General features: G+C 37.5%; 1 protein-coding gene across 1 annotated transcript; it reads right to left on the reverse strand.

Annotated features, from left to right (window-relative positions):
* Positions 1–214: 214 nt before the first annotated feature.
* On the reverse strand, positions 215–7,598 carry LOC124775627 (THAP domain-containing protein 2-like). The gene is made up of 3 exons (XM_047250459.1): positions 7,361–7,598; positions 7,105–7,244; positions 215–424 (listed from the first exon to the last, which is right to left on the reverse strand). The coding sequence occupies exons 1-3, from the start codon at positions 7,596–7,598 to the stop codon at positions 215–217; spliced, it is 588 nt and encodes a 195-aa protein (XP_047106415.1).
* Positions 7,599–15,084: the final 7,486 nt, after the last annotated feature.

The following is a 15,084-nucleotide window of genomic DNA, read 5'->3' on the forward strand; positions in this document are numbered from 1 at the left end:
TCTTGTCGACTGAGTTACCTGTAAAGCCCTATTTACCACATCGTCGATAGACTTGTGTAGCCTGAACCCGTACTGATGTGGACTAAGGACTGTGTGACAGTAGTCTGTCACACAGTAGCCTCTCCTGCATCTGGCTGCCATCTCCCATGATGTGTGCGTACCGTCTTGCTGGCTGTACGCTGTGTGTTGAGAGAGCCCCTGGCTTCCGCTTTCACTACAGCCGTCGATAGCCACCTGTGGATGCAAGTCTAACCACGCGTCCACCTTTGAGAGTGCTGAGGCCGAGTCTGCGGACTGCCTCACTGGCCCCAACTCCCGACTCGCTATCAGACAGCGTGCATGACCTGCCACAAGCTACGTGAGCTGCTAGAGTTCTGTGTCCAGCATTGCTCGCTAATGCCTGAGTGAACAGCCGGCCCGTTTCCTGCGAGCCAGAGAAGATAATATTCCTTGCAGCATTCATATAACTAAAATGTCATGAAGAACACCGCTGTTTCACTGATGCATTCGGACGTAAGACTGAAACACTCAACAGACCGCAGAGCTCGGTCTCCGACACTTAACGACACCACCTAACCTGTCTAACATCGACGCCCACTGGCTTCCTGACCCTAGGGTGATCGTCATAGTATTGTGATTCGTACGCTTCGGAACAGTTGGACGAATTAAAATTACTCTCCTTCATCGGATTCCTCTACTGATATCACCGAATAGCAGAAAATATGAAACAAAGGGTTAAAAGTGGACGTAAAATAGTATCACGAAGAAAAACAACGATGCAAATGACGTCAGTTCACCAAATATTTAATCGTTGTTGATTTTAAGTGTTGGAAACTACCGAAAATGCGTCTGGCTACGATCATTTTAACGCTCATGTGAGATCTGCACATATACGTAAGGTGTTTGCATTTTCTTATCCAACCATGTTCTTCTTTTTGAATCGTATGCCATCATAATCTTTAAAATCGAACAGTAATTATAAACGAAGAAAAGTATATCTCGTTATCGTTCAGAGTAAGCACAAGGTTAGCAAGTGTTGAGGCGTTACTCGGAAAGCCTCGGTGTCGGCCATTTGGCGGAATGTTATGCTACACCTGAGGTATCTTGTCAATACTAAGGGCAAGAAGGACTATCAGAAAACATTAAAAATTAGTTCAAGAAGTTGCAGTGTGTACGATGTATAATTAAGAAGACAAAATATTGAACGATTACCGTTAATTTCTGATCTGCTTCATTGCATTTAGCTACGTATGACTAATAGATTTCCTTGCGTCGAACTCTTAGGGAGATCATTGCAGGCTGTATGCACTTGCTTTCCAATGGGGACATTTACCTTGGCTACCTTCCTTGATTTAATGCTTGGGATTTTATAAAAAGGGGTTGGCCCAAAATAATTATTTACTGTTAAGTGAAATACAATCTGGTAAAATCCACACAACGGATAACGCATGAGAGGGCTCAAGCATCCATGGAAGTTAGCAGTCAGGCAAGATCTATCTTTCATTGACTTTTTCAAATTATTTAATGATTGATTATAGTCCATCAATTGGCATAACTAATCAGGTATCCTATAAGGATGGCTTTTGGGGCTGAAATTACTACACTATGAAACCAAAGATTCTCAGCTGAAGATGTAAGTTATAATGACATGTTAGCTATGACAAGGAACACTATGTTAGTACTGTTCTTTACACTGCTCTCGCATGATCATCATACTCGTCATTCATTCTCATTCTACTGGAAACGCTTTTAGTTAGTAGCAACTGAGCTTAGTTACTGTCATTATTTGATTTTGACCGGAACACGCGAAGGCATGGGGCAAAGCAGACAAATAAATTCTTAAATTAGGCTTATATAAAATTTATTAGATTCTACTAAATTCTCCAACTGCACATATTTGTCCTAATATGAATTTCAATAAGAATGATCATCAAAGCGGTAGACTGGAACACATCTTAGTCGATCGTTCGTGGAACATAATCAAAACTTCACACTAGACACATGCAAATCCTAGATGAATTACCTCAAGGACGTTCTTTGTTCATTGATTTGTGTATCCAACTCCACGTGGATAGTAGGAAATCAATGTTTCTTATATTTACTCTCCCACGTGGATAGTTCTCGGTTCTATTGCAAAATTAAACTTTACACCCATTTGCCATCTGTCCCTAATTTAGGATGCAGGTGGTCAAGTATCCTTCCTGAAAGGCTCGCGTGGCAGTGAGGAGACAACGACCAGCCGACCAGAAATAAAAAAATAGCAAGGAATTTCACACGCCAGTTTACTTAAGTATCTCACACAATTCACACACAAAATGCCTAACCAGAAATCGTACTATAACCTCTACTGCCTTTTGTTGTACAGTGGCGACCACATGGTTGTACTCAACACACTGGGCGAGGCCCATGCAACAAAGAATATTAGTTTAATATTTGTCAAACTAATTTACGTTAATCATCAAAGGCAAGGATAACTGATGGCAGAATTCAAAGAATACCAAAAGCTCTGAAGGCACCTGAAGATCTTATTACTGGATTCTGTTATGCTCCATGCCCTCGACAAAATACAAAACTTCTAACCATTGAATTTATCTTCAAAATTACTAAAAAGAGCAGTCGTCACATAACCCTGCCTATAATACTGCTGAAAAAAGAATGGTTTAGTAATCTTAACAATAATATATCTCATCCCTTTTAACTGCTGCGAACTGCATGACGTAGCCCATCACAGCTTCCGTCCACCTTCTAGCCAGACCAGGAACCTCGTGCCGAAAAATGGCGGAGCGCCCCTAACGGTCACTCTGCTCTTCCCAGAGGGGGAGTGCGAGGGGGATTTTATTAACCCTCGAAGACCCTACTGCTACAGGTGCATATTCGTCAGATCCCGATAGGAGTTGTTGACACCAAAATCCAAGTAAATAATGCACTCTGTCCTACAGTTGTTCTGCAGACGAACCCACAATCAAAATAAACACTCCCTCTTTAATTCATAACAGCATAATATTTATTTATTTATTTATTTATTTAATCTGATCAGATTAGGGCCATCAGGCCCTCTCTTACATCGGACCAGTGTTTCGCACATGCAGCATTTCACACATCAGAGTTACATCATGAACATAGTTTAAATGAGAAAATTAGCTTACTCTAGTGACAATATGAATAAAGAGTAGTGACTAAGACCTAATAAAGTAAATGCGGAAGTATTTTTACAACAGTTGCTATACATACAGATTATGATAAAAGCAATAATAATAACAGTAAAACAAAAAAACAAATAATAATGATAAACATGACTATGACCAAATAAAGCAAGTGCAGGCAGTATTTTTACATCAGGTGCTATACATACAGATTATGGTGAAAGCAATAATAATAACAGTAAAAAAAAGTTTTAACAAATTAAATAATAAAATAATAATAATAATATAATAATAATTTGTAATAATAATAATTATTGTTTGTTAGTTTGAGTAAGTAATTTAGAGATTAAAATTTACGCCATGAATTTATCGAGCTTCGCACGTCCGAAGATGTACGGAACGTAGCCAGGGCTCATTATATATTTTTTGTAGACAAAGTCTGATATCTGACCTCAGCATCAATCATGAGAATGGAGTGACTAAAACTACTAAAACAGAGAAAAGCATACGATTAAATAAAACATATATACATGTCAACATATACATTACGATATAAATGACACTTACTTAAAATTCTATCTAAATAATTGCAGATAATTCACAAACGAGAGCGACTTATTAATTCTGCGCCTCTTTTCTGCTAATAAATATGAAATGTCTAACTGTGGAGCCACACAAAATATTACGTTCTTCTAGGACAACAAATGACATAAGAGTGTAATGCCTACTGGCTGTGACAAGAGAGCGGTGTTAATTCCTTTATTTTGCCTTCTCTTGTCTTAAAAATTGATACATATAATCTAAGTTAACTAAATTAAATATTGTCTGTGCTCGAGTCCAAATGATTCCTTAAGGGGAGCCGGAGGTGCCTACGCTGCCCATGTTAAAATCACTAAGTTTGAGGAACATTTATGAATAAACTACCAAATAGAAAAATTAGAATTTTTTTTTACATATAGAGTGGTTTAGTATTGCAGTTATGACAGAGGGATTTTGGAGTATCTTTTCTAGTTTCCTTCCAATTATTTTTTTTATTAATGACCCAAATTTTTTTACAAATGATTGCTTTATAAATAAACTGAAATGAAACTACTGAACATATTGCCAAATGGCTGTGTTACAATCTAAGTTTGACCACTAGGAGTGCTGTATAAAAATTTCATCTCTCTAGCTTGAGTGGATTTTGAGAAAATGTTCCTTATATTCGAAAAATTCTAGTTTACGGGAAATGGCTATCAAAGTTTCTCAGTACATTCCTGCACTATAGGATGGATTATCAGGGTCTTCTTCTCCATCCTCCAAAAGCTTCCTCTTCTGTCTTCTTTTCTTGCCTGTTGTTCCATCATACTTCATATGCTTTTCTCTTCTTTCTGCTCCTCTTATCCTTTCTCTGTCAATATTTCTTAATGCTCGTACAGTGTTCACCCCAGCTGTAAATCCTAATGCCTTCAGAACTTCTTGGTTGTAGGTTGCTATCATCATCAATCATAAATGCCAAAGTGCAGTGTTCTTATGCTTACAAACACCCTTTTAGGAATCACTTTCCAAATCAAATTGTTTACGCTCTCATTAGGATTCTGCGTCTTTCCGTGTAGACATTTGTGTAACAATTCTGGCTGTGCTAAGTCAGAAAAAATTGGTTTTATTGCATTTATCACAGCTGCTGGCAAACCATGTTTGTGATCATAGTCCTTTTTTGCATTATATTTGCACCAGGAATCTTTTGGGCACAGGCTGTGTTGAGGGTATTCATTGAAAGAGGCAGTATGAAGGAACAATGCCCACACTGCTTTTCGCATGTCACTAACATTACTAGTATTTGGCCTTATAGCATACCCATAGTATCTCTGTAGACGTTCAATCACCTCATCAGTAAGCCTACTTCTCCCTCCTATTGTCTTTCCATCACTGAGCTTACTTGAACCCAAAGTTTGTTTGAGCCTTCGAAGCCGTGCACCCATACGCTTTTGCACATGCCCAATGCACTCCAACTTTTCAACTACAAATTCATTTCCATATGGTTTCAGTTCCTCTATAGTCTTGAAACCTTTGGAGTCACCATCTCCAAGGTAGTATTTGTACCTAATGTTGTATCTGGGAACTGAACGTTCAAAAATTTGTTTCACTCCATCCACTTCCATTGCTCCACTAAAATTAGCCTCACAGGTTCCGCTATGCTCTCCTTTGATTTTATTTTTGCACTTACAATGTTTTGATAATATTGCAACATCTATCACTTTTGCACTATTATCACAAGTAGCAGTTACAACCCCATTCAGGGATTAATGACCCCTCTTTTGCCACTACAAAATCCCTAGAACCACCATTCATTTCTACAGATTCCTCCACTGCTTCCTTCATGGTTTTCAAAGCCACATCTTCAACAGAGGATCCTAACAGTTCACAGTAGTACCCACATTTGCTTGGAGGCCATAGCAAGTTCATAATACCACAAAACAGTTTACCAGCAGCAGACCCTTTTCCAGTGGATCGAAGACCATACACAAGTCGAACATTCACATCAGACACTCAAGATCGTCCATTTTCACCAACGAGACTGGCATGTGAATTGTAGAAAGTCACTTGATACTTGCAACATGCACAGATTATCTTCATCTCACTAGCTAAACCAAAGTGCTTTGTTATATCTAGTCCCACTCCTACACTTGAACACATTTTGCACAGAACACTTTCTTTCAGCACAGAAGATAATAATCCAATATTCAGTACTTCGTTAATATCATCACTGTCACTAACATATTAACGAAATCTGTCACTTCCACCTGTCAGCTTCTTGCTAGAAGATGTCACAGGGCTATGGCCAGCCCTGTGTTGCTTAGCAGAAGAACGCACTGTTTCAGTAATTATAGTATCGCAACTTGGTATTAGTGTTAATTTTCTTTTCCCTACGCTCTTCCTCTTCTTATATACATGGTTACTAAAACGTTGCATCGTAACCAGAACAACGTTTTACACAATAACAGGCGCAACACTGAACTAATTCGAAACCAACGAGTTAAAATTTCATAGAGTGGCTATAGGTCCGCCATGTTTGAAGCAAATTCAAGTTCTGGCTGCCATGTTTTCTTTAGTCAAGGCATTCGTCTGCTGTGTCCCGGCCCCTTATAACTGCGTTTGACTTACTTGAAATAGCCCATACTAGCTTTATTTTTTCTAAAACAAGCAATAGACAGCAGTGATTTTAGTGTACACTTACAGCAAAAAGGGATGTTTTTGTCGAAATATGGCTAAACTTTTCGATGTAGATAACACTACAAGACAACTCAAATAAGTCTGTCCATCCACTATAACGTTACTTGTTGCCCATAAATTAATGCAATTAGAGCAGGTACCACCAAAATATTATGTTGAAACTTCTAAACATGCTGTGGTTAACTATCAGAAACAATAACGGGCGCAGAAACGCGATATTTTTGTCGCTATTTCAAAGTAAACAGTCAAAGCCTCAAAAACCAGTACACTGTGAACGAGAATTTATTTGAAATATGTGTTAAAAGTAGTTAACACAAGCATAGTAATTCAATAATAATCTACAAGAAAAGTAAAATAATTTATTTACATTTAATTTTTACAATGTTTTAACTGACATTCGTATTTTTCCAGTCTTTTCACTGACCTTTAAATAAAATAAACTTCGTGTATAGTTGTCTCACAACTTTACCTCTCTGCTCAGATGATTTTGATTTGCATTAGTGATTTATTCGACATACAAAATAATGTTTGAGCAGCAGTTTTATCAGTTTAACATAATGGGTTTCTTCACCAAATTCAGTTTCTGTAAAAAGATGTTCATTGTTTATAAATAAGGAGCCTCTCACCAATTGCAACACTTCTGTCTGGATCCTCAACAAAACGTTTTTCTGACATTTCAGGATTGTAGCCTTCTTCTCAAACTAGCAACTAAAGTCTGTAACTGCACTATTCTTCTTTTGTGTCGTACACTAAGTTGCTTCATTTGCTTTATCCGCTTCTTTAGTCGCACATTCTCTGCTTGTACTCTGTTATATTGTGTTTTCAACTTCTTAGGGCTTGGTAGACAGTAATTGTGGTCAGCAGAAATAGATGTGGGTCCCACAGGCACTGAAAGAATGCAGTTACATCATAAGTTTATAACAGAGTTGCACCATAAGATTATAATAGAAAGTATGTAATTCAAAGTAATAAGAACACGGAGTAAAATTAAATTATTGACTTACTTTGTGCTAATGATGTCACTGTAACAGCACTATCTTGCAAATTGTCGAAAGATCGCTTTCTGGGTTGTGGTCGTAATACTTTATCTTGCTTTTGTAAATGTGGTGGAAAGTTAAAGGTAGTAGGTACTGCTTTTGACAAAAGGCGCCTCTGGACATTTGTGTGGTACATATATTTCTCTTCAAAATGAGCTGAACAGAGGTAACTGACTGTAGTAGGAAACCAGTTGTCTCGCTTCATATTTATAACCCATCTTTTTGTAATTTCCTTGTCTTTTAAAGGAAATCTGTAATCAACGATAAATAAATTACTTTCCTGCATTTGTCTTAAGCATAATTACAGTTCCAATGCAAATGACTCTTTAATAAACATTAAAAAACGTGTGTCGTATTTCGGTACTAATATACTTACTTATAATATGAAATATTTGTTGTTTTATCGCTGCGATTTGTGCAGTTGAACGCTGAACACACTGCAGGCATGTTGACTTTATATTTTGTAACAAAAAAGTCAACTAGAAAAGTTAAATATTGCAGTAATATCACAACAGCTGACACACTTCCAACACAAACAACAGTAACGCTTTTCTAATGTTTTGACTAAGGAGAACATGGCGGCCGAGTTAGCGTTGGTTGCCGCTAGGAGCGCTGTAACTAGTATCTCAGCCACTCTATGAAATTTTAACTCGTTGTTCGAAACAGTAAACAGCAAAGAGACGATGTTGCGCCCTCTTAGCGCTTCATTTGCCACAGAAAACAATGTAGCCAACCCTTGCACACTCGCTGTATGCGTAACAGGCCGAGAAAATCCCAAGCAGTTCGCCAGGATGTCACGAGAGGGTGTTGGATGCATTCAGCGGCCGCCCATTTCCTCCGCAGGAGTGGGGGAAAATGGTAATAACCATGGAGGTAAGAATAGAGGGAGACGCCGTGACGTCACAGCTGCGAAACTTTGTGAAGCCGAGGGTAGCCGTCTCAATCCGACCATAACATTGCTGCTGTAAGCTTGTGTGCATAGGCTTGTCGCTCGCTTTTGGAAGGATTTTGTGCTATTATGGTGACTTGTGTGGTGTTCGGATGTACGAATCGTTCTGATTGTGATGCGAAATCGAAGGGAATAACATTTCGTGTTTAAGTTGTCTCGTTACGTGTGATTTTACAACTTCATTGTGAACGAACGTGTGCTACATCTGTACTTGTACTATAGCGTGTTTTTCTCCTGTATGATTTTAGATTTCCTAAAAATGAAAATCTGAAAGCTCTGTGGGAGAATGCCGTGAGGAGGGAGAATTGGCATGCGTCTAAATGGAGCACTATATGTTCTCAGCATTTCCGAGAAGAGGGCATAGACCGAACTTCCCTTGCAACAGTAAGGCTCCGAGAAAATGCTGTACCATCAGTTTTCCCTACACACCCAAAACATTTGCAAAAGGTATGTTAATTCAAAGAATTAAATTCTGTCTCGTTAAGTGTGATTTTACAACTTCATTGTGAATGAACGTGTGCTACATCTGTACTTGTACTATAGCGTGTTTTTCTCCTGTATGATTTTAGATTTCCTAAAAATGAAAATCTGAAAGCTCTGTGGGAGAATGTCGTGAGGAGGAAGAATTGGCGTGCGTCTAAATGGAGCACTGTATGTTCTCAGCATTTCCGAGAAGAGGACATAGACCGAACTTCCCTTTCAACAGTAAGGCTCCGAGAAAATGCTGTACCATCAGTTTTCCCTACACACCCAAAACATTTGCAAAATGTATGTTAATTCAAAGAATTAAATTCTTAGTTTTGAAGTTCACATTTCAGTATAATACGTACATATCGTGTATAATCGAAGTGTTGAGTAACTCACTTTGTCTTCATCATGTACCAAATTAAAAGCTAACACTACATTAACTGGCGTAAAGTATAGGCCTAAACAGGACACTGTGTAGATTTGCCATTCTGTGTACCGTATTTCAGTAAATATTGGTGGTAATGAACAGTGTTTCCCAGTAGCGTAACGTAACTGAAATGTCCCAGTACATATTACAAACAAGATGTATTTATGGGGCTTTGGAGTGAGGGTATAGCTAACTTAGTTTTCAGTTTCTATTATTTAGCTCTAACTCCGAAAATAATGGAATACACATGTGAAGTAAATGTTATCAGTTACGGGAATATTTAAGGCAGTTGTTTGTGAACAACTCACTTTGTCTGGTCTACTGTGTTGTACAACATTTTTATTGCACTGTCTTTGCTAGTTAATGGCAGTTATGTTTTAGGAGTAATTGATACAGCTCTAGTTTTACTTATATATGTTGATTTTGGGAGGATTCCTTCAGGTCATTTGAATACATTAATTTCACTTTCCACCTCATTAGGTCCTAGGAATGATTCCGTGCTGTACATAGAATTTAAGAGGGGAGGTGCAGGAACACTGAAGCTTTTCTGCAGCTACACAGTATGTTATAAAGAGATAATCTGGTTCTGCACATTGTCATGTAGAAACAAATTTATGAAACTCCTTTTTGATGAGCATCAGCCTCTGCACACAAGAGAATATTTGAGAAGAAAATTCAGGTTCGCTGTTTAGATTATGAGACTACTGAAGCTAAAAAGTTTGTCTGGTATAATTATTTAGTGAAGTCACAGAAATTAACACTTGGGTTGTGTTAAATATAACCCTGTATTTGGGTTAAGCACAGCAAATGAACATTTCTTTTGTTTGATGTACTATTCATTGACATTCTCCATTGAAAGATATCATTATTGATTAAAAAGCTTTGGCAGTACCTTCTAGTTAACATTATCCACTACTGTGGAACATTGAATATGCACCAACCACTTATGCAAAATTGGATATAACACACAATTTTATATCATTAACTGTTGGACCAGTTGTATTGAGAACTTGTTAACTGACAGCACCCATAGCGATACAGTGTGATTGTTAAACAAGACACCACAGCAGAAATATTTTACATGTTCAAAGTTTATATTTTTTCAATAAGTATGTATTAATTGTAGCTTTGCACATGGGAGGCATTTCATGTTGTCTGCTGAACACAACAACGGTTTTTGTTAGAGTGATGAGTATTTTATGAACAAGATAAATAGTTGCTGGAAAAATAGAATTTATATTTCTGGAAAGGACTAAGAATAGGAGTAATTAGTGGGCTGTAACATGCTGTTCATGACAAAGACTGTAACACCTTCAACCATCATTTAGAAACAGTTTTTAATGTTTTCATGTTTTCCATCCATTTATTTCATTTAGGGAGACAAGAAGAGAAAGCCACCATTGAGGAAGGAGAGCTCTTCCTTTCCGTCTTCAGTTTTGGCTGCCATCAGCAGAGTGCAGGATGAAGTAGTTCCTGCTCTTGTTCCTGAGTACACTGCGGGACCACCAGAACGTAGTCAGACATTCCTCTGAAAGTGATGAACTGAAGACGAAGTGTGAACACCTCATAAGAAAAACTGATTAGTACAAAAAACAAATTAAAACTCTTCCAGCAGTCTAAGCGACGACTTAAGAAGAAAGTGGCTTCTTTGAGTGCTATCATTAAGGTACTGAAAGACAAGCATCTTGTGGATGAAGGTTCACTAAATATACTAGAAAGCATACCTGGAATGCAGAGAGACTTGCTGCAGCGACAAACTGCGAAAGCTGGGGCACAGGCTGTACCTAGGTCATACAGCCCAGAACTGCACTCCTTTGCCTTAACACTGCATTTTTATTCCCACAGGGCGTATAATTATGTTAGGCGCTGTTTTAATACACGTTTGTCACACCCCAGAACATTAACAAAGTGGTACCAGTGTGTGAGTGGAGCACCTGGCTTCACATCTGAGGCGTTTAAGGTAATTACGGCAGAAGCTTGTCACCGTGAAACAAAGTTTCCAACTCTATGTAGCTTGGTAGTTGATGAAATTGCCATCAGGCAACATGCAGAATTTGATGGTACATGCTGTTATGGTTATGTTGATATGGGGTCATCTGTAGACACAGATAATTTGCCCATTGCCAAAGAAGCATTTGTGCTCATGCTGGTGGCTATTAATGCTTCTTGGAAGCTCCCAGTTGGGTGTTTCCTGACTGCTGGTATAACTCGTGAGCAAAAAGCCGAGATAGTTAAACAGTGCATTGATCATAGTTAAACAGTGCATTGATCTTGCCAATTCAAGTGGTGTGAAAGTTGTTTCACTCACATGTGATGGTTCAGCTAGCAATTTGTCAATGACTAGATGTTTAGGCTGCAATCTCAATTGTGAAACTTTGAAAAGTACTTTTTCTGGTGAAAGGAATGATCATGAAATGACATTTTTCCTAGACCCTCCACATATGTTGAAACTTGTGCGCAACGCTTTAGGAGATAAAAAATTTCTTTGGGATGAGCAAGGTGGTGTCATTTCGTGGCACTTTTTGGAACTGTTACATAAATTGCAGGTCAAGGAAGGGCTCCACATAGGCAACAAGATCACTGCCAGTCACCTTAATTTTTAAAAAAATAAAATGGTGAAACTGGCTACTCAGCTACTTAGCAATTCCGTGGCAGATGCCATACAGTACTGTTGTGATATGAAACTCCCAGGTTTTGAACAGGCATCTGCAACAGTAAAATTTATATGCATTTTCAACTGTCTTTGATGTATGCAATTCCAGAACACTTTTACAAAGTGGTTTCAAGCAGGCATTAAATACAGCAAATTTTAGTGCTGTAGAGGGATTTCTTTTAAAGGCACAGAGGTACATCAAGGAACTCACTGTTGGTCCAAATCCTCAAGCAATGAGAGTTGTTGACTCAAATAGAAAGACAGGGTTTATTGGATTCCTGGTGTGTATATCCAGTGTTTTACACATGTATAGCAAAGTAGTGGGGACACAAACTCATGCTCCTCTATTGAAGTTTCTGCCTCTTTACAAAGGTTCTCAGGACCACTTGGAAATGTTTTTTAGTGCTATCCGAAGTCGTCGTGGTTGGAATAACAACCCCACTGCTTGCCAGTTTGTTGCAGCATACAAGAGGCTACTAATTCATAGTGAGATCCATGGATCAGAAAGAGGGCATTGCATGAAAATAAAATTAGGACAACCTATACAAAACTGGTACTCTTTAAAGGTAAGTAACTGATATTTGTACACAGAGGTCTAGTGTGTGAGGCATCTTGTATAAAGCACTCATTATATTGAGGCAAACTGGGAATGTAACCTTATTGTAATTAATAAATGATGCACATTCTTCCTTTTCCGTTATGCCTATGTTGTTATAACCAGCTACAAAATGTTTGTGATGTCTGTATCTTAAAACTAATAGTACTAGCATATTCAATGTATCTATGAAAATTTTTTCCCGGTGTGTGATGGAGTCAGACAATTATAATTTTATGTGTGTGTGTAATATCTTTTAAATATATCTTCCTCAAACCAACATTTGGAACTACATTATATGTAGAGTGTTTCCAAGTGATTGATATTCCACCATACCAGTATGCAGTACTAGTTCTGCAATAGCTTGTGATCTGTGTGCTTCCAAATGGGACATACATTTCTTTTTGAAATATTTGGCAGAGTATGCTGTAGTATGTTCTAGCCAGTGTCATTAATTAAGTTTCCACGAGTGACAACATATTAATGAAAAATAGAATTGCCTCGTTTTTGGCACATTGAAATACATTCCCATCATTGTATGGTATGTTATGGTTTTTGCTTGTGTGTCATTACAAATTATATTTTTTTGTGGTCTAGTCCGACAGTGGTTTACCCTAAAAAAATGAGAGATAGTAGTGTTCGCAGGTGAGCGTTATTGGTTTTTCACTACTTCATTGGGCACTAAATTTTCTAGCAGTCTCTCCCCTAATCCATTGAAATGTAACTCATGTGTTGTACAGAAACTACAGCCCACAACATTTTTATCTGTAGTAAGACATATTTTATAAATGATTGCATATTTTCTTATGTTTGCTTGATTACTTTCCTGGTTTATGCAAGACCACTGTGATAAATCATATGTATGTGGAATGGTAAATAGTATTAAATTTGTATCAGTCAGGAGACTGAGTCATTTCTTTCATTCTCAACAAGCAATGATGTGGACTTTGTTACAATTTCATATATTTTTTTTAAACACAGAACTGTGTTATTTTTAAATTCCACAATCTTGTGAAAAAAGCAGTTAACTGAAAACAGTTACATTGTAATAATTTTTCTGTATACCTGTAACAAGCAGTTCAACAAAGTGGATAACAACAGATCAATAAAAGCTTTTTTGCTGGAATAAAATTCTGAATATAATACCTAATATTTACGCTTTATTTCATTCCTAGTTCCCACACTTTTTATGAATGAATAAGGAATATATAGCCTATATTTGTATTAGGACAATGATTTTAAAAGCAAATCCTATTTTCAATGTTAGTAAAACTTTGTCATTGGCAAGCAATGAAGCTTCTGCTTATTGATTGAGACATTCCACACTTCTCAAACTATGATGTAAAGTTTTGCTCCATGATCTGTCTCAATCCCTTCATCATTTCATTTTGTACCACTGTAAATACCTGTCAGCTTGACAAGAAAGGCTTGCATTTAAAAGAATGAAAATTATGAAATAGGGAATGACATAAACATAGCTCAATGTAGAATGGTTTATGCCTAAGCTACCTAAAAACACTGGGACATTGTTGCCCTGTTAAGAAATCTCTTCCATACCAAAATAAGAAATTGGAACCTAAGGTAAGTAAGCAATAAGTAGAACTCCTTACTAATATTAAAATGACTCCCATAACAGATGAAAATTGGAACACTGTTATACTGCCTTGGCTAACAGACATGTCATTTAAGTGCTGCGGCTGCATTTGATTTGTTAGTTACTAAAAAAAGTGCCCTAGTCTCATACTAGAGCTGCTGCATACCACTTAAGAGAAGAAATGTGGGTATGTATTGAAGTGTGTATGAACTGTATGGCAAAGAGTTTTGTTTTCTTCCTCAGGGTCAATGTTATCCAAACTGAAAGTACTTTTTTGTGTATAAAAAACGCCTAATTTATATTTCTTGGGATTCTCCACAGTTCTATTCCACTTGACAACAGAATGAAGTTGTGCACAATGTGACATGTTGTTGGCTAAACATTAACTCACATTGAGTTATTTTATCAGACTTATTTATCTGCTGCTTCATTGTTTAAATAATCATTTGGTTACTTCAGATATATGTGGTGGTCAGAACCGCAATCAGTCTGTTACACATTAGTAAATAGCTCCTACGATACATCATTCTGAACTCAAACAACTGAAGTTTTGGTTTGTATGTCACGAAAATCGGAAAAGACGTCCTCACTTTTCGTAAATCTGGCATTGCTTCGTCCAGTCAGATGGTTGTATCAGATGATCGTAAGAATAAGTAAAGAAAGAACCCTAGTTTGTGATACACGTTTATTACTGAATTAACAAAATTGTATTGTTTACATTGAAGACTAGCTATTCGTAATATTACATTAAAAACTATTTTTAATAAGAAGAAATGCGGGATTTCGCCTTTACGAGATTTTATTTTGAACAAAAACTTTGTAACAACCAATCTGATGACGTTACATGCGTATATAGTGCAATTAGCGACTTTAATACACACAGCGCTATAGCACACTGGCAATGTTTAGGTCAGAGTGTCATGGCAGCGAGCCACGCCCCCATGGCTTCAAAACGTAGTACGGCGGGAATACGTAGCGCCATCTCCCCTTATTCTTACCTCCATG

The sequence above is a fragment of the Schistocerca piceifrons genome, chromosome 1 (assembly GCF_021461385.2).
Source record: "Schistocerca piceifrons isolate TAMUIC-IGC-003096 chromosome 1, iqSchPice1.1, whole genome shotgun sequence".
Lineage (NCBI taxonomy): Eukaryota > Metazoa > Arthropoda > Insecta > Orthoptera > Acrididae > Schistocerca > Schistocerca piceifrons.

Excerpts from the sequence above, each read along its gene's own strand:
- LOC124775627 (XM_047250459.1), bottom strand. The coding sequence starts at position 7,598 with ATGAAGCGAGACAACTGGTTTCCTACTACAGTCAGTTACCTCTGTTCA. Across the intron at positions 7,245-7,360 it reads AGTGACATCATTAGCACAAA|TGCCTGTGGGACCCACATCT; the intron begins GTAAGTCAATAA and ends GCATTCTTTCAG. Across the intron at positions 425-7,104 it reads AGCAAATGAAGCAACTTAGT|GAAACGGGCCGGCTGTTCAC; the intron begins GTACGACACAAA and ends TCTGGCTCGCAG.